The following is a 27,334-nucleotide window of genomic DNA, read 5'->3' on the forward strand; positions in this document are numbered from 1 at the left end:
GATTTTTCTTAGCGAGCTTACTGAACATATTCCAAAGGTGTGCACGTTAAGTATTGTGAAGAATTGTTATGCATGAATGTATTCCACCATGTTCTGGTTTAATTCTGCTCTCCAGATTGGCTTCCGATCCTGGAGATACTTAACTGCACAGAACTGGTAGACTAAAACGGATGGATACATTTTACATTTGAAATTAAAAAATTCAAATTGCATTAGAGAAACAGACGTTTCACCCTGGTATGTAGAAGTCCATTTTATACCTAAACACAGTATATTTATCTATTTAAAGGTCTTAAATTTGTACTTGTTACAGGCCACACAAAAGTCTTGCAACCCCCCAAACCCGCGACCCTACTTAGGATTAAGCAGACTTAGAAAGCGGTTTGTTATGCTACTTAAAAGCTGCTGAACACCTAAACTGAAGGTTTCTAATTATGGTTTCTTACCTCGAATAGGGTCCGCTAATGTACTTTTTATGTTGCCCCACTCCGTTCCGGACGTCGGACCTCAGACTCGCACTGCTGCAGAGCGAAGAGTAGGGCGCGCGCACGCGCGCTCTCGCACGAACGCCACTTTCCCGAAGCGCCGCTGCCGCCGCTGTCACCTGGGAGCTGAAGGCGAGGCACCTGATCTCTCAGTCCAGAGGAGGTGCAAGAATGGGTTTCAAGGTGTGGCCTTTATCAGCTTTTTTTTTTTTTTTTTTTTTTGCAGCGGTTCACGGGGTGCTTTCAGCAGGAAGACTATTACGCCACCTCGGTATGCACTAAAGAGAGAACGGTACATTAAGAAGGACATAGCATGCACTAAATCTCCTCATCTGAATCGCAAGGTAAGCTTCAGTTCAAAAAGACATTTGTCGTCCAAACCAACGAAAGACGAGTTGAACGCAGTGTTTTGAGAGCGACGATTTCTTTAAGAGTCAGTATCAGCAGTTGTGATACGGTATAATGTTTTCGAGCGTTTTAATATTTCGAATTCGGAAGGCTTCGCTGTTTTGCTCCTCGGCTATCCACTATGTGGTATAACTTAAGTACAGATAAAAGAGACGCCATACATTATAAGCTGTTCGTGACATTCTGCTTGGTATAACTGACGAGTATGTATTGTACCTTTCAAGTTCAGGCAGTAAAGACGGCGTTTTAAATCCATTTTCAATACAGTCAGTTTTGTTTTATTTTGGCAATGATCTGCGAGGCACGCTTTTCTTTGAGTATACTTTTTTTTACTGATCTTGGGGGAGTACTTTCAAATAGTTTATATGTGTCTCGTGTTCTTCTGTTTTCATAGTTGTCTCAGTCTGCTATCATTGTCTGATAAACGTTTGGTTGACATACTTTATAAAACTGCGTTTGTGTCTTTTTCTAGTGCGTTTCTGTCAAATGGGTTGCCTACTTTCTTCCCCCACAATAGGTTCAGTTCTTCTTGCTGGACAGGTGTTCTCTTATTTTTTAAGTGCTTGATGAATTCTCCTAGATAGTATACAACTGAATATGTATCACTTTTTATGTTCTTTTCATTTAATGTACTACTGTAAATGCTTTTCCTTCTGCTGCTTGATGTCACGGTTGACACGCCTCAAGTGTATGGTCAGAATTCCACAGGTTGGGTTAGAAGAGCGAAGAAGCTCCACATGATTAGTTCAGAGAAGTATAGGTTCAGGGCTATCAATGAGGAAATGTTGTGTGCCAGCTATAGTAATATTTGTCCTGGATCAAGATGTGTCATAACGCATTTTGGACAGTAATTACAAAAAAGGGGTAAGGATGAAAAGAGGCTTGCTTTGGAAACAGCCACAAGTAAGTTTTAAAGAAACTCCTGTCCTTGAAATTCACAAAGATGTGTTCAAAAGCCTTCTGAAATGTATCAACAAAACTTTTTGAATAGTCTGTTACAGGTGCACAGTATATATGCCATATTGTGCTGCTGAGGAAAAGGAGTGGTGTGAGTCAGCACTTGATTTCTGTCGACATTTCACTCACAGAAGCCTGACGGCATATACGTCTGATTGTTTGGTCCCATTCCAACTAATTCTGTCCACAATGAATAAACAATTTCTTCAATCAATATGGTTTTGTATAATTTAAATGATCCAGTCATCTTTTCCAACTTCATAAAGACATATAAATAAAGTATGTTTCAATAAATCCTAAGGGGCTAAAGCACATGAAGGAAGTGTGAAGGTTTAGTTATTCACTGGAGTGCAATTGTTAAACCTAAGTGACTTAAGATGAGAATGTGTTTAGCCTCAACTGTTTTAATGAGGTATAAACACTTAGCTTCATTTTGTACTAAATGACTTTTTTGTAGTCCCCATTTATGGTGTACACCATCACACAAAACCTTACAGTACATTTAACATTAAAATACAAGACAAGTAAAACTATTAATCTGATCATGCTAATTATTCAGACTGCTTGAATGTTCAGATACAGGGTAGTTCTAAAAGTCACTGAGGAGAATTCATCATGGATTTAGAATGAGTAGGGACTTTTTCAATCACAAAGAGAAGTAGGATAAAACAATATGTATCAGATATCTGTTTTCTGTATCAGCTTTCTGCTTCTTTAGGGTCTAGGCAGGGCCGGATTTATATGAAAAGAGGCCCTAGGCTATTCCACTTATGAGGCCCTTTCACCTTCCATTTTTAAGTTTGTAAATTACATGAGAGATAATAAAATTTTGATAACAATTTGAATGTAGGCCCCTCTTGATCTTGAGGCCCTAGGCTGAAGCCTAGTTAGCCTATAGGAAAATCCGGCCCTGGGTCTAGGGGAGGCAGTGACTATTCGTACAGTATCAGCTACAAGGCAGGAACTCGCCTTGGGCGGGAAGCCTGCCTGTTGTATGTACACACACATATTCATACAAAGCAATTTTTGCATTGCATATTAATGTAACTGTTAGTCTTTTAAATGTAGGGGCACACAGCAGGTCATTGGTGAAACTCACATATGTGGTAAAATTACATGAATATGCACACTTATGTCCACAGAAGGTATTCCAGGCAAGAATCAGACTGGGGAAGGACAGGTAGTGCACTCTTCCATGTGCTACCCATAATAGTTTAAAATAATATAAGGTAGTAATTAATACATTTAAACGGCATTACTTATATAAAGGTAAAAAGAACAAGAGAACAGTAAAAGCACAGCAATATGCTATGAGTTAGCATCATTTCCCAAGGAATAAAGGAATTAAAAATCAGTATTTTACAGGAAGATGCTAGGGAATGTAAGTGATGTGATGACTGCTATGTCTTGAAAAGATAAGGCTAGTAAATGAGCTTAACTTATAGAGTTGATGATATCATACATATTCCTTGGTTTCAAAATGTAAATTTGAATGTAGGGCACACAGTGACTAGTGCAAGCACACTGGTGTATTGTCCGGGGTTCAAATCCTGTGCCTGATTGTTGTCTGTATGGAATTTACACATGCTTCCCAAGTCTGTGTGTGTTTTCTCCAAGTTTGGGTTTTTCTTCAGATTGCCAAATGACATAAAGATTAGGAGAACTGTCAATTGACCCTATATGGGTGTGTGCATTATTAGTCCTCATCAAGGACTGGTCCCATTTCTAGTGCTGTCAGAATAGAGGCTGGCTTATCAATTGGACTTGAATTCAATGAGTCTGAGGGATAAAAATAACTATTTACAAGAGGCATTCAGAAAATGTTTCTTGATGGAAATGATGCACACACAGGTGACACAGTGGTAGCACTTCTGCCTTGCAGTAAGGAGATCATGTAATGCATTATTATTATTATGATGATGATTATGATTATTATTGCCTCACAGCTCCAAGAAGCTGAATTCAGTTCCAGCTAAGTCACTGTAAATGTGGGTTTATGGGGTTTTTCTTCTTGTTACATTTTAAAGTTGCCATCTCTCTCTGATTAATGTAATATTTAAGAAAGCATCTCTCTCTGATTAATGTAATATTTAAGAAAGCATTTACAGTGTTTGAATGGATAGCAGAGGAAAGTAGACATCGAAGCAAGTAATAAAACATTTTACAACAACACTAAAATCAAAAAATCCCTTATTTAGTTTTACAGTTCAAGGAGTGGATGTAGTCTGGTTTGGAACAACTGTTTCCCAAAGATTTTTAGACTTCAGCAGCATTCATCCTTGTGCCTTCTTTCTCTTTATCTCCCGCAGGTAGGAAATGTGGTTTTAATAATTGTGAATTATCGGCTTCTAAATGTTCTTCATTTGAATTTATTACAACATACCTCAGGATAGCTCAATCAGAGGAAAGCTACATGAATCTTATTCCACAAATTCCTCTAGTACCAGTATTAAGCTGGAGACATAATATATTTGCCTTTTTGTTTGTCATGCAGGTGTAGCTGTGTTTCTTTGATATCTCCAAAATTCTGCAGCAGCTGGAAAGGGTCATGATTTAAAATATGATACTTACACAAGAAATTCCACATCCCAATTATCTTCATTTTTAAAGTTTTAGTGAAATTGAAAGTATAAACAGTTAACACAATAAAAGAAAAATTGATAATACAGAAAAAATAACATCTTGCTTATTGTGTCTCGGTTTTAAACTTACATATCTTAGTTACTTTTCTGTAAGTTATTGTATATATTCTGTATATATAAATATATTTATTCCTATATAATTTGCTATATAAGATGCTTAATACTTAATAGTTAATGTACGAGTTAATACATACATTAACTCATACCATATGCCTCTATAACTTTCCTTTTGCAAACAAACTATCTTTCAGTCTGAACTTATTTTGCTAATATATCAAAGTTACAGCAGAGTGTTAGGAATGTTCGAGTAACATATTAACTTACAGTGCATTAAACAGAACCTTCCATTATCTATGTACCTACTGTATATAAAACTAACATTCTATTCAAGTTAAACAAATGCTTAACATGAATTTAACATTAATATTGACTTACTAGGATAGGCTCTAACAGCAAGTATTATGAGAATTCAAGAATTAGAGGAATTAACCAATATTATTAGTAGTCTGCTTTTTAAAAATTCATTCAGGTATATGGGATTGTGTACAGTGCAACCAGTTCAAAACATTTGATTTCTATTATGCTTTTTCACTTCCTGTTCTAAAACATAAAATCAGTTATTTAAGTATACATGTATTACATATTTAACACTAATAATTGCAAATGTATGTCGTAGTGGTAGAAAGGTTATCCATGTGAAGAGTTTTGATGCATATATTTCTTGACGTTGATTTCAAATATGGACTTTCTGCCATCACATTTTTGAAAAAGATGCCCAGTTTTGTAATGCATTTTGTTCACAACTTAGTATTTCTGTAAAAAATTGACTTCTGAATAGAATCCAGAATATAGTGTACAAGTGGAAGGAGTCAATAAAGAACATTATTTACTCATATAGCACATTGGCACTTTTTATATTTTAAAATTACTATAAAAATGCCATGGGTAGTGTATTTATTAAATGCTTTAGAATCTAGTACTTTTAGAATTCCCCCCATTGAATGTGTGTATGATTTGACACCTAAGTACATTACTTTGTGTAATATTCCAAATAAACATTTGGTTTGTCCAATGTGTCATCAGCAAATCCCAGCATTACATACTCACGTATAATACAGGTCTTGAAACGCGAAAAATCGATCATAAAATCAGACCCCGACTTAAACGCCCGTTCAAAAGTGCGACCCTTACATTTTTTTTTTTACATCTTCTTGCCTCCTCCGATCTATCATAAGTTTCTCAGACGCATCGAATTTTGCTGCAGCAGCGCAGTTACCAATTTCTTTCTCCACTTCAACGATTTTTAATTTATAACCAGATTTATGTTTTCTTCTGATCGAACGCTCCATCGTAGATAAGGGGTGCTCTTATGATAAAGGTGTATGAGGGTGTGAGATACAAAAAACACAAAACAGTGCAAACGTCGCTTCGGGATAGTTTGGGTATTACCGTGTGGTCACATAGGCACAATAGAGAGAGAGAGAGAGAGAGAGAGAGGTTAGGAGCACGCACTGACACAGCGCATTGTTGTACACTCATAAAAAGGCAGTGTGCTCCGTGGTTACTCACTCAGGAGGGTATTAGCATAGCATAATCCCTTGTACCAATAGTGTGAGTTTTCTGCATTCGATTTATACGAGCGACATTATAAATTACCAGAAATTATACGGTAAAATCAAGTCCCGATTTATCCGCGGGAGAACTTTTTCCCGAGTATATATAATTTTCACACTAGGTTTTTTTAAAAAATCAGGTGGTTGTATCCAGAGATATGTTTCTGGAGTAGACATACAGCATACATTTATATTTGCATATTTGGCTGACACCTTTACCCAAGGTGACTTGCCTCATTTGTGATACAATTGGTTACATTTCTTTTGGTTTTCCAATTGAGGCACAGGCCAGTCAAGTTACTTGCTCAGGATCACACAGTGCTAGTAGGGGAATTTGAAACCAAAACCACTTGGTCTGAAGTCCAAAGCCTTAACCACTAAAACACACTGCCTACTTTGTAAGGGCTTCTCAACAATCAAAGTTGTTTTTTAACTTTGAATTATTTTGGGTTTTTTTTCTGCATTTTGACTTATAGTTTTTTTGTTTTGTCTCATATTCTTAATGCGTCTAGGAATGTCTTTATATAAGTAGTATGGACACATTTATATATGGTTAAACTAGTCCAGAAATTCCAGCAAATCAATTTGAAAATTGTATTTAACAGAATCATGCTTTAAAAGATGTAACTATGTATCTGACTCTATGTACATTAGATGTATCTAACCACTTTTAAATGAAAACCTCAACATACCCTCACAATTTCATTAATAATTCACTTTCATAAAAACATTTTCTAAAAATTACCATTGAAATATCTCACTAAAGTATTACATATGAACATATTTTGAAACAAACAAAGTGCTTGCTGTTGTGTCAGTGTTCTTAAGGAATAACTAAGAAGTTACTAACATGTTTTTCACTTCCTGAAGTTTCTCCTATTTTTGTAAGTACACAATAGATTCTTTCTTGTTCATTAGGTCCGTGTTGTACTTAGCATGTGTCATACTATTAAAAGAAAGCTTTTGTATTTCATATCCAGAGGCATTAGTACATCCGTTAACTTACAGTTGAGATCTACAAAGCATACTGGCAATATTTAACATAGTATCCTATTTATTAATTGAATTTTATTTGCTGAAAATTACTTGAAAATTAATGTTTAATTTTGTTTTGTTGATTATATGGTAAAATAATTGCCTTTGGTAGGTAATAAACAAAAGACACATTTTGAATTTTTCAGAAGTCAGTATTTAATGTTGCTTTTTATGTAATTAGTTCTAAAATCATTCTTTTTTAGGACTCACATTTACATGAAGGGGTTTATTACAGATGCCAGTGTTCTCAATTCATTTTCTTTAGGGCCACAATAGCAACATTTTTTTTGAAATCTCACTGGCCCGTGCTTATAATCCAAAGTATAATTAAAATGTGTCTGTTAATGGAATGCGTTAATAATTTGTTATACTATTACTGAGCAAATCCACCATGCATTTAGTAAACTATAATGGATTCTTAACCTGATTTTCTGTCTTTCTGAAGATTAATCTATACTGAATTTACCCATGGAGAGATAAATTTATCCTGTTAGAGTCTTCGCTGTTAACTAACTTGTTATTTGCAGCTCATTGGTCTGTAATGCCACATCAGTAATACAGCTTTTCTAGTACAAAATAGAAGGAAGAACATTTGAACGAAGTTAAAAGCATTTACTCAACAGTTCTGTTTGGATAAATGCTAAAGGTGGTTAGCTCAGTGGCATTAGTTTGATTTCCAATTTTCTGATGGTCATTATGTTGTTTGTACATATTTGTCATGCCAGTGCGGGCATTCTCCAGGTATTTTAGTTTTTTACCAAATCTTATAGATGAGTATATTTTGTTAAATGTCCAGTGTGCATGAGTATGCCCTGCAAAAAACTGGGATTCATCCATAGCTAATTCTTTCCTTACACCTAATGCTTTAAGCATTGGCCCTTTACCCAGTCATGTTATAATGGAAAAAAATAGGTTTATAAAATGGTAGAATGATATCAGTAAAATATACCGGTATATTAGGAAACAGCATACCCAGTGATCACTACTATAAGAAAACATATGCCGAGACAATTTGAAATACATAAAATTAAAGAATTGTAAACATGCCACAATGCTGATTGTGTAATGCATTGCCACTATTGATAGTTGCTTTGAAATATCCCTAAATTCAATGCAGAATTGTAAAGGTGAAAGCAATTAGTTGTTAATAAAAGCATTTGACCCAAATGAGGGTTCATTGCTGAGTTGTCTGTGAGTTACAGTGCTATATGTAGTGTGTAGTAGGTATCTTCCAATAATTAAAAAAGTAATATTTTGTTATCTCTAGGGATGGAGCAGTGCTATTTTTTGACAATTGATACCAAACTCATAATGAGTACTGTATCAGTGTTCAGACTATTATTGCCTGTCCACTAATGCTAAATTAGTTATTCAAATTGACTTCCTTTTAGTGCAGTGATTACTTGTAACTCACCATGAAAATTAAGCCACATTTTTGTAAATTCACCACCTTTGATCACTTATGCCTTCAAAATGTAGCGTAATTGCGAGAGATATTTAGGTTCCTGTCCAACCTGGCATTCTCAGACTCTTTTTTGTCTGTAACTCGCTTTCTAAGATTCTGTCCTTGCAGATACCTCTCCTTCTGCATATCTTTCAGCATGCTATTTCTTGCCTCTCCAACAAAGGCTTTTTTTTCTGGTTACCATTTCTAGCAAATATGCAGTGGTTTCCAACATTCATTCATTGAATTACTGGAAATTTACATTTTATAATTTAGTTTTCCTAAAACTCTCTGCATCCCAGATTATTTGGTCGTCCCAGACAGCCATTGATAAATGGATAGCTGCTGCTTGTTTGGTAGAGTGCTTCGTAGTTTGCTGTTAATAGTTTGTTTTCTTGTTTTTTTTTTTTTAATTCTAATAAAAATGTGATAAAAAGAAAATATAGTGTTAGCTAAGTATGACTTAGGGTTAGAGAAAAAAATTCACATAGACCTGGTTTGGCTGGCGGACTGCCAAATGATGGTCTTGGCTATAGATCATTATTATATTTAATTGAAATTAATTTATTATATTTATCTCATTTAAAGTGCCCTGTGATTGAATCAGCAAAACTCATACATGATTTTATATATATATATATATATATATATATATATATATATATATATATATATATATATATATATATACAGTGTATATATATATACACACTGTATGTATAGAGTTTTGTGGAAACTATCATGTAATTGCTTTGTTTAGTGACTTTCTACCATGCACTGCAATGTTTCCTCATGTTTTTGGACTAGTGGGTCTATCAACAAATACCATAAAAAAATAACAACGAATTAAATTGCTTGGCCCATTTTTAAACATTACCAAGAATAATGATTTATTGTTTGTGAAGTACAGTATATTGCTACTGTGTAGACCAGTGTTTCTTAAATTTTTGGGACTTTAGAACCCTATAGAAATTTTTTTTTTCATGAAACACCAATGGAAATGAAAAAAATCACAAAATAAACGGACATGTAAAATATTTTAATCAAGAAAATATTTATACATGATGTAAAAAGATCTTTTTGGGCTTCAGTAACAATAATTGTAAATGCCCAGTCTTAATCAGAAGAATACAATGGCATTGAATGGCATAAGTCATCAATATTTTGCACAAGGTTTGTTAACGATACCCTTAATGTAGGGTCATTTTTGGCTTATTGTGATATTGTTTTTTGTTTTAGTGAGTCAAAACTTGTAGTTACAACTAAGCAACATCAGTAGTAAGACTTTTGTCTATAAGGTGTTTGTCAGATATGTATAAATCAATCTAAAACAGATAATTCTCAGATTACCAAAGTCATGTCATTTTCTAACCCACTTAATCGAGACTAAGGCTACAGGGGGTGCTGGAGCCTCTCCCAGCTAGCATAGGGTACAAGGCAGCAACAAACACTGGACAGGGTGCCAGTCCATCGCAGAGTAAACACAACCACATTAGTGCCAATGTGGAGTTACCAATTCACTTAACTCTTAGGACTGTGGGAGGAAACTGGAGCACCCAGAGGATATCCATGTGGACAGAAAATGCAAACTCCACGAAGGGAGGTCCCAGGATGTGAACCTTGGTCTCCCTCCTGAGAGGTAGCAGCGCTGTCAGTGCACCACTTTCATAGATTACTGAAGTAATAATAACAAATATATTTAAATACTGTATGTAGTTCTAGCATATTTTATAAATGCAGCTAAGTGTGCTTTAAAAAAATTGCAATGCCCATTACCACAAAATATTTACATAAATATAAAATCAAGTTAGAAATAACTAAAAGGTTAGCAATAATTAATCATTTTAAAATGGGTCTATTTTAGAAGGTTGGTGTCTTTTTGTGTAAGAAAAGTTTTTTTATGTGAAGTACAGAGAACTCAGGATGTCACTTCTAACAGACAAATGCATTAAATGGTCAGTGCCACTTTTACACTAATGCCAAGAACCAGGCTGGAGTAGAGAGCAATGATTACTCTAAGGTGTGCACGGATACACACAAATTGTTAAGTATCAGTGCATGACATTTACCAGTTGCACATGCAGAAGCATGTTTTACAAAATTAATCTTGTGGTAAATTTACAGATTAGATAAAGCAGAATGGTCCTCCTCTTGGAAATGTATTATAGATGAATAATTTGAAAATAGACATTAAAAAGTGACCCAATTAATTTGTCTTATGTAAACCCCTTGCAAAGGGTATTCATGCCCATTTGGCAGTTATTCACATTTCAGTTAGGACTGTCAATTTAGCCAAAACATAAGACTTAAGTAATCATGGTAAAAATAAGCATATATTTTAATGTATTTCTATGCATGTTAAATATACTGTGTCCTAACTATATACATTTCAACCATATGTGCTGTTTTTATATTCTTCAATAGTAATATTAAGATTATGCACAGTTGCTTAAAAGGCATGAAAATTGCAGCCTTCAAATGAATGTGGCACTTGAAAGCAAATCAATCATAAAAACAGGATTTTCATTATCAAAAAGAAAGCGTCTTTGTACCTGTAATACATTTTAAAAAACATATAATTTCGCTCAGAATTTCTCAAACACTTTAAACACAGTGATTAATCGATTATCATTTTTTATAGTAATCTTAGAGAAAAAACATAGTTGGTGGATGACAGATTGGGAAGCATTAGTCTGTTCTTGGGTGTGCCAGTTGAGTGCTAAAGTTGGAGCAGGAGAACAAGGAATAATATATGGGACTAAATAACCACACTTATTTTTTTCTATACAGTTACTGCAATACAGGTGACCATAACATTTCATTTTCATTAAGCCTTAATAGTTTCAGGCATTGTGTGTAATGTCAGCAGCCACCCAAGATGTTTTATCCAGTTTCTTTTATATTCTCCAAGCTCCACTGGACGCTGCCAATAAGTAATGATCTGTATTTTATATAATTACCAATTACAACACGAAACAAATGCAAGCAACTAAAGTAAGTGATTAAAACAGAGCTGCTTTTAATTCAAAGTAGTTAATTATATAACAATATAGACTGAAACTATGGCATTGTTGAGATGTTCCCAAATTGGCACAAGTTCGACATGCAGAACAGAAACGAAATAACATACCATACCAGTTTATAAGCCTGCCTAATCCAGAACAGGTTCGCTGGGAGCTGGAGGATATCCCAACAAGCATAGGGCTCAAGGCGGGAACAGTTCCCTGAAGTATTAAATTTAATGGAACATTCTGAAGTTACGTCATGGGAACAAAAATGAACCAGAGTTACCGTGGTTCTGTCTGGTTTCTAATAATGATGTAAAAGCTATATTAATCTGTCTTGCACCACAGCTGACTGTTTGTTTTTGACTAATAATAACTTACAGAAAGAGCATTCTTCATAAACAGAATATGTAAGTAAATATTAACCACTGCAGAAATAAAGCGCTAAATTAAAGTTCATTTTGTGAATTAATTGAAGCTATACATGTGCATTTCTAATTTCCCTTTTTTATATTGTACATGATATGAATTAAACAACTTAATCAGTAAAATCCATTTAAAACTCTGGTTTCATTTCAAAGTAAGGCAGCAGAGTAATACACTTTTTCAAAGGACAGTTTTTAAGTCTTTTTCAGAAAATCAAAGCTGTCATTCACTTCCATGCATGAATCATTTTAATAATATCAATCTATGGCAAAGTCTTGAATAATAAGAGTAAAAAAAAATACTTCACTAGTTTTCTCTGTTCTGCACTGGCACAGTTCTAAAGTATCCTTTAACCTTGAGAATTTGTCTTAAGAAATCTGTGCCTTGTCTTTTATATGGAAAGACGGAGTTAAAGGTTATTTTTCAAGATAAGCACTCACAGCTAAAAACCTGATTCTTCACTCCCACAAAACAGTTTTTGGCTTACCATAAATGGCAAGTGTATAAAGTCTTATCTAACTGTCCAGCGCTAGCAAAGCACTATCATTTTTTACCTCCTGTCCCAGAGTTTCACTCTCTGTTTTTTTTCTCTCTGGTCTTGTTGTTTCACCCCAAATTCTCATCACCCCACTCAAGTAATGAGACCAATGTTCATATTATTACCTTGTGAACAAATACTTGTGTGTAGGATGGCTATAAGTGAGTAGCGTGATATTTTTCTTTTCTAATTCATGTACAGTAATTGTAAAAATGTCTCATTACTTTACAAGGTGCTCATTGAAAATACCAGGCTCTAGTGTTTCTGTTAATATCTTTATCACATTTCTGTAATACAACATTGAAAACTTATTAATTGAAATATAAAACATAATTCACCCATTCTTCCCTAGCTTCACTGGTGAAGCTTGTGATCCTGGAAATTTAAGGCTGGAGTTATTGGTAGTCCTTCTTTGGTAAAAAGAGATGCATGGATAGAACGTCTCCTAGCTGCTTTGGACATTGGAACACTAAATAGCCCTTAAAGGGCTGGATCTCTTGAAAGGCCAGCATGGTGCCATTCCTGCCAGGCAGGAACCAGGCACATCCTGTTTAAAGGCATAACTGGCTTCTTCCCAGTCGATCAGACCATCATAATTAAAATGTAATAAAGAACCCTACTCTGCTAACTTAGGACCACGTGCTGCCTCCTATTGGCCAGATGATTTGCTAGCCCTATGCTAAGCCTGTGTGGTCTCACTTTCTATTTCTGGTGGAGAAGCAGCTGTAGCTGCTTAGCTTACTACCCCTGGCGGTGCCCTTTTTATTAAACTGGCATTTGCATTGCCACTACTGGTGCAAGTTTTTTCCCTCTCTTTTAAAGCTAATTGGGCTTGGCGTATATTTGTCCTGTGACACTGGCACCAACTTTAGACCTGACAACAATTTGCCATTAAGGTGACCCTTTACAATAGGAACAAAGACACTTCTGTGTACAGATTACAGGGATATCCTACAACAGTATTTACAATGTGGCATTTCATTAGACACTATATTACAGTCATACTACATTCTGCTTAGTTTTTAGTTACTGTGAAGTGTCATAAAATGTTGTTATCAGAGAAGTTAGATAAAGAAAAGTAGACAAGACAAACAGAATATAGTAGAAGAAGAAAATAACTTTTGGTGCTGACCTTGGTTTTTAACATTTTACTTGCTTATTCCAGTTAAAGACTTACTTTTACACAATCATAGTATTATTTGTTAACTCCTAGTAATATTCATTTACTATGTTAGTTTTTAAATATTTTTGGATGGGATGCATATTTATGTGTTAAATGTGTAATTATACAGTACAGTGTACTGTATCATTAATAAATACAAAAGAAAACACTTGCCGTATATCCTACTTTCTGTGTATGCCTACAGGAAGATTTACATTATTTTCAATGTAATTATACAGTGCCTTGAAAAATGGCTGTCGCTATCTATCTATCTATCTATCTATCTATCTATCTATCTATCTATCTATCTATCTATCTATCTATCTATCTATCTATCTATCAGGCAGTTTTATCAGGTGTGACTGGGAATTAATATGTGTAAAACAAACACTGTTTTTCACAGTGCTGATCAAAAAAGAAAAAAAAATAATAATAATATAACCCATTAAAAATGAAATTAAAAACTAAAATATTATAAATGTTGAAGCATTCGTCACCTCATTCAGTATTTGTTGGACTGCTTCTCGCAGCTATTACAGCAAGTGGTCCTTTTGAATAGGTCTCTGTTGATTTTTCACAATGTGATGGATTAGCCCATTCCTTCTTCCAGAACTGCTGAAACTGTCTGGTGAGCGATGATGCTCCGCAGTGTTTAGGTCTTACCACAGATGTTTAATGGGGTTAAGGCCAGGACTCTGACACTCAAATTTTCTTTATTTTAAGCCACTAATTGTTGCTACAACAATGCACTTTGGGATTTTGCCCTGTTGAAAGATAAATTTTCTCCCCAGTTTAAATTTTCTGATGAAAGTGAGCAGTTTTTTGATCTGTATTGTGTAGTAATTATCTCCCCATCTGCAAGTCCCTGCTAGTTAAAAGCATCCCCACAGCATAATGCTGCCCCCACCTAATTTTACAATGGAGATGGTGCCACTAGGCCGATGTGCCATACATGCTGCTTAGTGTTCAAGGCAAAAAATTGCACTTTAATCACATCATACCACAACTTCCTGCCACATCTTTGCAATATCTTCCAGGTGAAGTTTTGCCAATGCTTTAGAGATTGTTGAACCATGAACATCCTCTCCAAAATCACTCCCTTACTTCTTCAACTTAGCAAAGTGACAACAGGTATCACAGTATCATCTCTGACAAGTACCATTCTTATTTGGAGACGTGACCTAGGTTCTGTTGATGTAGTTTCACATTTTCCACTTTCATATTGATGGACTGCATTGAGCTGCAAGGTATTTTCCACACCATTGAGATTGTCTTGTACCCCTTCCCAGATCTGTACCTCTCTATATCCCTGACCTACTGCATCCTGTTCTCTTTGGTTTACTTTACCATAGTGTAGGACCTAAGCAAGAGAAGGTGTAATTATTTTTAGAATTTTGAAATAGCTGATCAAGCCATTGCCTGCACAGCAGGACACTATCGATAAATTGGGTGAGTTGGTAAGGTAAAAGCATAGCTTTATACAGTATTTACAAAGGGTATAAATAATGATGACTTTCCTCTTAAAAAATTGTTAATGTTTTCAGTGTGTTTTCTTTTGTCGTGATGTATAATGATTTGTAATTCATTTAGAAAAATTCTTCCTTTAATATATTCTAAGTTTAGAATGTGAGACAATAAAATGTGAACATATTTTTAAAGCTGAGCCCTTTTTCAAGGCACTGCATGCTCTTCCAATATGCTCCTGTCCTGTATTATATCCCAAGCACTAAGGTCATTTGTCATTATGGACCTTGAGGATGCATTGTTTAAACTGCTCATTTGCGAATGTTTATTCTTCAGTGTATTTTGTGTCTTTTGTAATGAGATAAACACTGGAAATTTCCCTAAGGGACCAAGTAGCACATTACATGTGAAAACAAGTATTCCAATCCTCCTCAGATCTGGTACAAGCTGCAATACACAGCTAACTCTGCTATTAATCAAAATACCAGATTTACAAATAAGTTTATAGTGTGCTTTGGGTTTAAAAAGAATTATTGTGTTTTGTCAGTTGATTCATGGTTACCAGAATGATTTTAAGCTTCTTTTTCAGTTGATTTAATTTTTCCATATTTTTAAACATCATAATTCTTACATTAGATAAGCCTGAATATATTTTAAACAGGGGCTTTTCCTCTGAACACTATGGTTTCCACTTAGATCCCAGTGAGATCTAATTTAGAAATAAAACTGATTGGCAACTCTAAATTGGCTTAGATGGAGTGAGTGCAAGTACAGTATACTGTATATGCATGAGTGTGATTTGGGATGCACCTGTTCATTTTGGAGTTTACTACCTTTTCATCTACATCAGTCTTAAAATCAACAATCCTTCTTTATCATAGTTTAAACGTATGGGGTTCAGCCTTGATCAATGAGTATAAGTAAAGTAGTTGTGCCTGCATTAAAACTGGCACTTCGGAAAAATGTATTATCATGTAAAAATCAAGATTCAGATCATTAAAATTCATTTCAAGTATACAACCTTAATAGAAGACTCCTGCAATTTAGTTTGTGAGTTGGCCAGCTGCACAGATAAGACAAAAATGTTGTAACAAATTCAAACTGTGGTTGGGAGAGCCAGCAATGGTGATAGGAGGCAGAAAAAAAAACGGTACTTCCCAAACAGAATTTGGATTTTGCCAGCTAAGCAGCGTATAAGACATGGACAAAAAGCCGCCACTTAAGTTGCTGGTCACTGGAAGTGGGTGATATCCCAGCTGATCCAGTATACTGAATGAAATTCTTCTTCTATTATGGATTTCAAGTAAGCTGTTTTAATGGTATATTAAAAATGACTGGAAAACTAACAAGCATGTTCAAACATAAAACAAAAAATCTGCAATGCTACGTATGCAAAAGGAAACAGAAAATTAGATTTTCTGCTGGGCTTGTATATGAACTATGCGCAGTAAGTGAACCTACCCCTTTAAGAATGTTACCCAGAGTTTTGTGTGGTTTCACCTGATTGATGACCCAATGTATTTAGGAAGGTAGGACAGGAAAAGATGGGTCTTGTACAGTGATGTGGTGATGGTGTGATTGATTAAGAAATAAAGAAGCTATATTTCTTTTGGTTCAAGAGAGGTGAATACCTGCTATCAAATCTATTTCAGTAGCAGAGCGATAATAAGCGTTTTGATGGTAAGAGGCGTACCTGTTTGCACAGTTAATCAGTAGTACATTTGTTATTTGATACAAAACACATTTCAGTCTGAAAAGTATATTCAAATACATTTTACCGGTATCTACTGAACCCATCAATTTTTAATTGATACAGATTGTTGTCCGTACAGCCCACCTCTACTGGTCACCAGCTACACAGAATAAATATAAACACAGCCATCTGGAGGTAGGCCAGCCAGACAAATACAATTCAGCATAGATACTACAGCTCAGCCAAATGTGAATGGCTTCAAGGAAAAGTACAAAGAATAAATAAGCCACAATAAGTTATAACCATTGTTTGTTAAGGAATGGATGGCTGGACTGGAGCAAAAAACAAAAAAAGTTTTTTTTTTATGTACACCTAATCATTTCAGAGTTTTATCTCCCAAACATTAGTAAACAAAAGCCAAACAGTAACTTTATTTTGAAGCAACCAAAAAAAATGCTTTGCTCCAAAGAAAATAAATTAAACCAAAATCTTTCTTTTTTCTTTGTGATTTAATTTTTGTATTTGTTTTTTTTATTTGTTTTTATCTACTTTAAAAAAATGGTGCCTCTGACATCATATGTGAGAATGTACGGTACTTATGGCAAGACAACCCTCATGCCCTGAGTGGAAATATAAACAAAAAAAGTAAAAAAAACTGAAATCAAACAAAAGACCGTAATAGTCAAACATGCACTAAAATATAAAGTACAGTATAGTGATATAAGAGAACTCTTCACTTCTTGTTGCCTAGCTTACACTATTTAACAGCATATTAATCATTCAGTCAACAATTATACCTCTATATCTGTACTACAGAACCATGCCTCAAGTAGGAAGAACAAAATGATGCCCTCTCATGATATGTCAAAGTGGCTGTGCAAATCTCACTGAGCTGGGTTAAAAACCAAAGCTATGATTCCAGGCTCCACTCAGGTACTCATCACTTTATTAGATTAACCCATTGTTTAAAGAGAATTTGCATCAACCCTGGTCTGACCATCTTTCAACTTGACACTTTAACACTACACAGGTTGAGGTTAAAACTTGAGTTTGCACTATAATATGAGAAGGCTATAAAGCTTGTTTATATTATTATTGTACATTTAAATCAGCTGCTCTAGACGTAAGGTCTTATGTCAGTGAAGAGTAGGATAGAAAAACCTTAGGAAATTATCACTAAGTACAAAGATAGATACTGCATAGTACCTAACAATATACCTTGGTTCTGTTCCAGAAAGCAGGATTAGTGTGAAATCCGGTTAAGGTAAATTGGGATTTATGGAAATCGGGTTAGTCTCATTCCAGAACATCTGGATTTGGCCAGAGATTAAGACAAAATTATGTGATCCATGGGGCCAAAGATGCAGATAAGTTGCAAAACCTGCTTTTTTGAATGGGATCAGGATTGGCCTGTTTCATAAAGTAAAATTTGATGAAACCCAGCTCAGTGACTGGTGCCACCAGTGCTCTGAAACTAACCTGTAAAAGAGCAGGTTTAGCATGAAGGATTAATGTTTGAGGTGGCAGCAGAGCTTCCAGTCATAAGATCAAAGTGTGTAAATTTCCTTTCAGAAATGCAGAGCCCTACTGTACTATTTAAGAAGCAGAAAAAGAAGACAAAATGTTGAAAATATTGTGCCACTTCCTGAATGAACAATCAACATAGAAGCAAAACTCTTTTACTAAATTCTGTCCAGAGAAACATAACTAGACCACAATGGGACATTTCTGGCATGCCTAGAGGAATGTCTGGATGAATGTTATCATTCTACATCTGAGGTTTTAATATATCTGAGCAACCTTCTAAAACATGTGGTGTTTAGTGGTAACACATCATGGCTTTGAGCTCACATCTATGCAAGTCATGGACATTTCCTATCTTTTCCCATTTTAAGGGCAGGATTTTTTTCACAATATTGGAAATGCAACACATATTGGTAAAGTGGTCGCAAAAGTGTGCTGAACACACTTGCATACACACACGGGCTGTCTTCCTGAAACTAAAATAAACAACGACCAGCAAAGATGAATTCCACAGAATCATAGGTAGGGCAATCAAATTTAAACAACAGTGGCATTTCTGAGCAATTATTACTGAAAATATACTAACTGATGGAACATGCTGCCCACTGTCATCCATTCTGTGGAGTGCCTTGCCCTTTAAAGAAAGGCACCTGAATACTTCCCTCTTCAGAGCATACCAATACCTTATGTGCTTGCTTATAATGCAGTTTCAATATGGGGTTTTGAAATAGAGCAAAGCAACAATGTTACTCCTGCACTGTATTGTAGTTCATTTGGCTTACTGTTTGTCTTTTATGAATGAAGCACAAGTATGTATATCAAATACTCTGTACAGTACTCAGTATATTAAAGTGCCATCTTATCTGTTCTTAAGATAATATGAGATGCCATATACTTAATTACAAATGTTGAGGTCAAATATCTGAGGTCTGAAGTTTGAATAGGGTCAGCTACCATTCAAAGAGTGGGTACTATGAGTCTTCTGTTGCAAAGCTGTACTTGACAGTGATTAACCTTTCCTTCCTTTTAGATGTAATCACCAGACAGTTCAGGAATCAGTGTAGGCAGGAGGACGTTCCACATCTCTCACAGTAAAGATTAGAATAACTCTGTGTATGCTGAACTCTTATCACCATGGGTCTTAGATGTTTTTGATATTGTTAGTATTGCCAAAACAGAATACAATGCTTCTTATAATGTTTCATGTAAAGTAATACCACCAGGAGTACATTTTGTTAATGTAAAAATTTACTGCACAAAATTTTACTGATTAACTGTTTTATGAATTCACACCATCTCCCTTTCCTTGGCAGCTGCTGCTGCTGTGTTGCTCCTCTTTTGTCGGATGTGCCGATAGTCTTCATGCGCTGCCACCAGCAGGTCTTGCTCTGCTGGCATAAGGTTGTCCCATCTGTTTCTCAGTCTTGTAATCCTTGGTTAATCAAGTGTTCAGTGTTCAATTCATAAGGGCTTGTAAATGTTGCCGTGCATTCTCATTCTGAGATCCAGGATTATCTGGATCCAGGATTATACAAAGTTAAGTGGAAATGTTTGCTTATTATTACCATGTTTGGAACGGACATATATTTTGTAAGTAGCAGGGTTTTAATAGCAAATTTTAATGCTCAACCTTTATGTTGGTGCTGGGTTATCTATAAATACAAAGGATTGAAATGTTAAGTTGTGTTAATTATTTGTTATAGATTCCTCTTAATATATCAAAAAAGGGGTACAGATACAAATCAACAGATACAAAATAAACATTTTATTTTCAATTTAAATTGTTTAGTTTCTTTTTTGAAGTGTATTTTTTTTTCTTTTTAAAGGGAGGACTCTTTACTGCTATGGCAACTGAGGCAAATTATGCAGTAAGTTTTAAATCATATTTCTTTCCTTTTGCTTATAATGTACTTGATCTTCAAGAAGAAGTCCATTTATTAACCATTGTTAGCTTAAAATACATAAAATTAAAGGATTTTGAAATAGTGTTTTTCTTGGTCAAGACCACCAGGAGTCGAATATCAATCAGAAACACCAAAACCCAAATCTTAAACAATAAACTGGGTACTTTATTAGTTTAACCATTTTGTACATGTTGAATATGCATAGTGGAAGTGAAAAGCAAATTTGTTCTGATAGTATGATAAAATTTAAACGAAAAAAAAATTCCTTTCTTTATAAAGATAGTTCTTACATATATTTAACAACCAGAATCCAAAATTAATGCAATATTTTTCTTTCTGTCTGAGCTTTGGTACTGCTGGTTACTCCAAACAAAGTACCAAGAGGTTACTTTAACCACACCACTCATCTGAAAGGCAAATTGATTCATAATCCTTTGTAATATATCACTTGTAATAAAATGAAAGTCATATACTATAATTGATACAGTAGATACTAGTTGAGTTAGTAATTCATGCTTGTTAAGGCCAAGGCCACATTAAGACACCCCCATGGGCCCAAAGGTGTTGAAGCTCAAGAGACATAAACTCCCACCCACCTCTTCCCCATTCTCCACAGAAGACAACCCCACAAGACACAAGCATATATTTACACACTATAGGCATCATATATGTCGATAATAAATCAATTGCAGGGATTTGAAAAAACAAAAATCTTTGCATTGGGTCAACTTCGCCTTCCTTTTTATTTCATTTGGGTAGTACAGTGCAGGTAACAAACTAATTGATGAGTGCAACATCGCATCTGCAAGAAATCAGCTTTTTTCTGATAGCGTAGTTTACAAAGATAATTTAAACATTTTTAAAAGGCCCCTGCCACTTTGTGGCAAAAAGGTGATATGTTACTGAGTGTTAAGCATGACTATATTTTCATGAAATAAATATTAAAAAAAAAAATTTAAAGGGGATCCTTTGTTTTTGGTGTCACTGTTTGCTGCATCTTATCTTCTGCAGTGGCCTCATTGTCTATAATGAAATGTTAGTGTCGATATTGGTGCTATGGACTGCACATTGCTGCTAAAAGCTGCAAGACACGGTGATTTCAGCCCCATTCTGACCATCTGTAAGGTCACTCTCTTTGGCCTCAATTGCTTGTTCAAAGTGATTGTTCAGATAATTTTTTTATTTTTGCTGCACCACTGGGGTCTCGTTTTGAATAACTATTCATTTTCTTCTTTTTTGCAATACAGTAACATAAGATGTACAATCTAATAAAAGTGGCCTATCAGACACTTGCTCAGATTGTGCTCCACTAATATCAACCATTCCGGATTAATTTATCTTTTAAAAGCTTTTTATTTAGGTCTGACTGGATAAATTTATAATCGTGAGGACCAGAGTGAGGTTCTGTGTGGCTTAATAGTGGATTGCAGCGTGTGCCTGTCGATACCCTTTGTCACAGGGCTATGGTATTGTACACATTTTTTTTATATGGCAAAGGCGCAATCTCAAAAATATTCCCTGTCTATTTTCCTGTTAAAAAATTTTTTTTATCTCTCGTATTTGTTGTAAATGGTTAGTTTGCAAAATACTAGCAAGCATTATCACTGGTAGTAGTGCTTATGTCAGGTATAAAAGAAATCCTGTGGCTGAATAAAAAAATAGGATAAATAGAGGCATGCTAGTGAATTTCTCTTTTGTTCTTAGTCATAATTGCAAAAAATGTGTGGAGGCATTGCTGAAATCTAAAGTACAGTATAAATGTATTTATACTAAAACATAATGTACAAATATGTCACTGGCTTCTTAGACCAAAATCATCTAACCCCAACCTCTCTTGCTAACTAGTTGCAAAACACCTTTCCACCAATAGATGGGGACAGAGAAGCAACTTTGCCAACATTGCCTTTGGAGTTCTGGGCTTAGTTTTATGGTATTTGTTAAAAGATTCAGTACCACTACAAAATGGTGTAGATTAGTAAACGATCTTCAAAAAAATGCTCTGACTAAATGGTTGTCTCTGTAACATTGCTACAAATAAGAAAAAAATAAAACTAATTCTAAAAAGTTCAACATCAACTGCTCTCTGATAGGCATAGAATATCAGGCTGCTATGTACTTCACAGGCATCAACAAGATCAGCAATTTACAATTACAGAATACAGTTAATTTTTATTGACCATATCAAATGGAATATTATTTTTCTTAGCTGAGGTGTAACTAAGGAATGTACAGTATGAGCTGATTCCCAGCTGGCTACAATAATATTCTCAAAGGTGGTGCAGGACTCAAACCTTAGCCTTCTTTTGCATTATTCATAGTTACAGTCTTACTGCATCTGTTAGATATTTTCAAATATCTTTTGCAAATTTAGGACAGCTTGTACATGATGTGAAATTAATAGTTTCCAGAAAAAACATTTCAATAATGTAAATAATTTCTTTAGTTTAGTGCCAGATGACATTTCTTGTTATGTGTAATCCATCTGATAACAATGTTTTTGCATGAATTCTAAACCCATTGTCAGTATTCCTTTGCATATTTTCAATGACAAAAGCCAATTAAAGTAAAATTAAGATCAGAGGAGTCATGATAAAATTTGCTAAATTTGAAAAGAAAATAGTTTATCTAGTAAGTGTATCTGATCTTCTAATTAGTGTATCCAATCATGTAACTATCCTGTCAAAACAAACATGCATGGCTTCCACAGAATGCAATTTATAATCTGATTATGTTAAAGAATCTTTTAAAAGAACTGAATTTATGTCACCATTTGGCAAACAGTATTTGAATACTATGAGACATTTGTTCAAGACTGGCTGTGAAAAAACAAGCTATGACTTTCCCAAAAAGATCTTAAGATTTAGATCTCTAATATAAGGCAATTATCCTTGACTGTGCATTGTGTTTCAAGTATATTTCATACTTGTTAACTTACAAAAAAATCATGAGATTAGTAATAGTTTGTGTTAAAAATTATACCCAAATTTAACTAGGGTCATACAGTTTAAGAAAATGTAAATGTATGTGTCTAAAATAAATGCAAGATATAATATAATTCTTTTCATCTGTTGAATTCATTTAATCCTTATTCCAAAAGGCACCAAATCAGGGTTGTAAAACATATAATCAAAAGTTTTAATTGTAAAATGTAATGTACATCGATTTCAGACTTAGACTAGTGTCAAGTGACTGAATTAAATAGATTTACAATTACCTACATTATCTGCCTCAGATGCACAAATTGCTTAAAGCACATGTTGGAACCACATTGGTATCCAAGGAACATATTCTGAAATCTTTAGTGGTGTGTATAAATACTGGAATACTTTAAAATGTAACAAATTAAAAAATTTTGAATCCGATATATTTCTAGATAATAATTTCAAAATTCTTTGAAAAATATCAACTTACAAAAGGCTTAGAAATCAAAAAGAGTTCCAAAAGCCCAATTGATCTTAGAAATAAAATAAGAATGTAACAGTATGACAAAGAGGGCGGCACCCACAGTCCAAAGACTTGCAGGTTAGGTGGATTGGTGATTCTAAATTGGCCCTAGTGTGTGCTTGGTGTGTGGGTGTGTTTGTGTGTGTCCTGCGGTGGGTAGGCACCCTGCCCAGGATTGGTTCCCTGCTTTGTGCCCTGTGTTGGCTGGGATTGGCTCCAGCAGACCCCCGTGACCCTGTGTTCGGATTCAGCGGGTTGGAAAATGGATGGATGGATGACAAAGAATCGTGATTCTAACTTGCAATGGCCGTGTTTGCTCTTTGATATCCAGACAGTGAAACAACGTAACTCTGTCAGCAACTTTACAGTCCAAATTCTTTCATTATTAGAGCAATAAATTAAATTGATAAAAAAAGCTTTTCCAGACTATAATTGACATCTTTCACCTAGCCTAAATATATAAAACTAATTTGAGCTATGTTTCAGAAATAGAAAAGTATCATGACACTTGTACCAAGGGAATAGAATGTCCTCAGACATTCTAAATAAGACCTGTTCTCTTCATGTTTCAGAGTATTGAAATAGTAGTTTACTGTATAGGTATAAGTCATTATATGGATGTAAAGTAAACCAAAGGTCTTTACTGCACAGGGATGTGTGGAATTCGTGTTTTTATCTGCATCTGATAGAGATTAATGAAAATCCATGTATGGTGTTGTAAAATCTCCTGCTATCTCATTGATACAAACTTCTTAAGAATGGTAATTCAAAATGTAAAAAAATTTCAATTACTGCGGTGGGTTGGCACCCTTCCCGGGATTGGTTCCCTGCCTTGTGCCCTGTGTTGGCTGGGATTGGCTCCAGCAGACCCCCGTGACCCTGTGTTCGGATTCAGCGGGTTGGAAAATGGATGGATGGATGGAATTTCAATTAATGCTTTGTGGCTCATTGAAAATATTTTTTTGCATCATGTATAACTTATTGAAAAAGTATATACTGTATTTTCGCCTTTTAACTAAAGCTCCTTTTAATAATCAAAGTTACAACATTGCTACATATTGTAATCAGGGTATGTATTTAAAGAGAGCCTATATAATTTAATGAACTAAATGCCTCAATGGAGATTAATGATGTTATTATTTATGTGAATATATACTTTTTTAGTGTCTATAAACTAATTTTATGTTTCACTTTTTTTTTCTCAGAACTCAGGACCGTATTTTGTGAATTATGGATTTAACTTGGAACAAGAGCACCTTCCTCCATATAGTCAATATGATAACCGACATGTTTACCACATTCCTCAACAAGCACCCTCAGCAGTGCCTCAGTATACACAAAGAGTGCCCCCACATTTTATATCCTCCAATCAGACATCACCTTCTCCTGATAGTATCTCCTCTACAGGTAATGTTGTATAATTGGTAGATACAGTAGAAGGCCTCATGTAGAATGGTTTTCAATACACAGTAAACTATCAGCTGAGTAGCATTTCATCTCTCTCTCTCTCTCTCTTTGATTTTATCTGCACATTTAGCAAGCTAAATTTGTTAACTTTTTACATGCTACTTATGTAATATTTAAAAAAACTATTAGATAATGCCTAATTCTGTATTTTAAAATACATTTAAATTGTATTTTATTATTAGTCTGAAGAAACAGTATTAACAGTTCAATTTTGAAAATATTATAGATGCACTGTACTTTGTAGAGGGAAACCATGGTTCATGTCCAGGGTGCTCCCTGTGTGGAGTTTGCATGTTTCTCCATGTCCACAGAAGTTTCCTCTGGCTACTCCGATTTCCATCCACAGTTCAAAGACATGTTGGTTATGTGGACTGGTGATGCTAAATTGATTTTTAGTGTGTGTGTGTATGAGTGTGTTTACCCTGTGATGGACTGGTGCCCTGTCCAAGAACTGCTTTTGCTTCCCTATGGCTCTGCTCTGGATAAGCAGGTTTGGAAGATGGATGATAGGATAGATGTTCTTTATTGTTTGTTACTGTATATCTTTACATTTGACTATGTTAAACTATTCTGTGTAATTTTCAAATAGTCATATTTATTTGGAGGCACGTATGTTAGCTTATGTAACTCTCAATGACATAAACAAGAATTCATATTTATCTTAAGAAGTACTTAAGTACATTAAGTAGTAGTAGTGCTGGTGGTAGTAGTAGTAGTAGTAGTAGTAGTAGTAGCAGTAGTACTGTCAAGTGTACAGAGTACAATGAAATTCTTACCTGCATGTCTGAACATCATGCAGCATGTTGCCACTCTCCAATGTCATGATAAACGACTATATTTAACAGAAAACACAAACTAGCTCTGTATCTATGCTCCTAATATCTGAAATGCAAATGGAAAATTAATTAGGACGTGGTGTTATCTGAAGTGAAATTATCTATATGACATACAGTTACCCTTATATGGGACCTGATGACCCAAAATCTCACAGCCCCCTGACTGAGTATTTTACTATAATTACAGAAGGATGAGCATTAATATCTTTATACACTGAAAAACAGTACTTCTAGTGATTGGCTATTGTGAAAACAGTAAGGATCTCAGGGGTCCTTTTGGTGGCAAATGACAATCAATTGAAAATTGAATCTTTTTATTCTTGTAGGCAAAATGCAGTTATGTTTTAAATGCCATATAAATGTTGTTTTCACCATAAAAATATAATATTTTATAAACAATTTTCTGGTAAATAAATAAAACATTTGATTGACTATTTTCATTTTTAAACTTTTCTATTAAAGAATGTAAACCACACTAATTAATACACAAGAGAGAATTCTGAGACACACAACATAATAATGTTTTATCAGCACTTTTTGGGCCTAACTGAATAGGAGTATTCAAGCTATTGGGCGGACTTTTTACCTTCTTCAAATTTAAACGATAACATTTCTTAACCTTCAAAATATGTTTACACTTCCTTCAAGATATTTTTCTCAGAAGAAGTAAACTTAAATGGAGCCCATAAAGCAATTAATTTCTGGGGAATTATTCCTAGGGACAGGGATTGCTATATAAACAGTGAAGGTCAATACAGTATGTGACACTTTCTCCATGTGACCCTCAGGGATACTGCTGGTTATTTCTGTTGCTTTTTATAAAGGAGTAAGAGAACTACACTTAACTTCTTATTAGCCTGTTCTAAGACACTATCCTCAATATTGACCTTTTTTGATTTCAAAGGTGTCATCTTGTCAAAAATTGATATTAGACTACTTTCTTAGAGGAAAAGGGGTTATTTAAAACATTAGCTTTCTCAATAGAGATCATGCATAGGAGCTACCAGCCAGACAGCAAGGCTGGGAATTCTGTATACACCAAAAATGTACTCTGTCCAGTCTTGAAGTTGTACATTTCTGTGTCATGGTCCCATTTCAGTATCTGTCATTGTGAGGCTGTAAGTTAAGTGCAGACCGTGGCCAGAAACCAGTATCATGTGGTATTTATGTATACTTGCTAAAATTAATTAAAACTTTTCCACAGTAATGAGTATGACACTGAAGTAGCTGATCTCTTTTGGCATTCAGTATCGTTTGCATTTGTCTGCACTCCTCCTCATTACTAGA

The 27,334-nt window shown here is 34.8% G+C and overlaps 1 protein-coding gene across 2 annotated transcripts in view; it reads left to right on the plus strand.

The window, feature by feature from the left end:
• Nucleotides 1-448: 448 nt before the first annotated feature.
• The window catches only part of tmprss2 (transmembrane serine protease 2), a 226,717-nt gene continuing 199,831 nt past the window's right edge, over nt 449-27,334 (plus strand). For both annotated transcript variants that reach the window (XR_007934874.1, XM_028800181.2), the window contains exons 1-3: nt 449-829; nt 20,223-20,264; nt 24,950-25,151. Coding sequence is in view for 1 of the 2 variants with exons in the window: in XM_028800181.2 (XP_028656014.2) it covers nt 476-829; nt 20,223-20,264; nt 24,950-25,151 (598 nt within the window). In the remaining variant the exon portion in view is untranslated. The remainder of the gene's footprint in view (nt 830-20,222; nt 20,265-24,949; nt 25,152-27,334) is intronic.

The sequence above is a fragment of the Erpetoichthys calabaricus genome, chromosome 4, assembly GCF_900747795.2.
Source record: "Erpetoichthys calabaricus chromosome 4, fErpCal1.3, whole genome shotgun sequence".
NCBI classification, from domain to species: domain Eukaryota; kingdom Metazoa; phylum Chordata; class Cladistia; order Polypteriformes; family Polypteridae; genus Erpetoichthys; species Erpetoichthys calabaricus.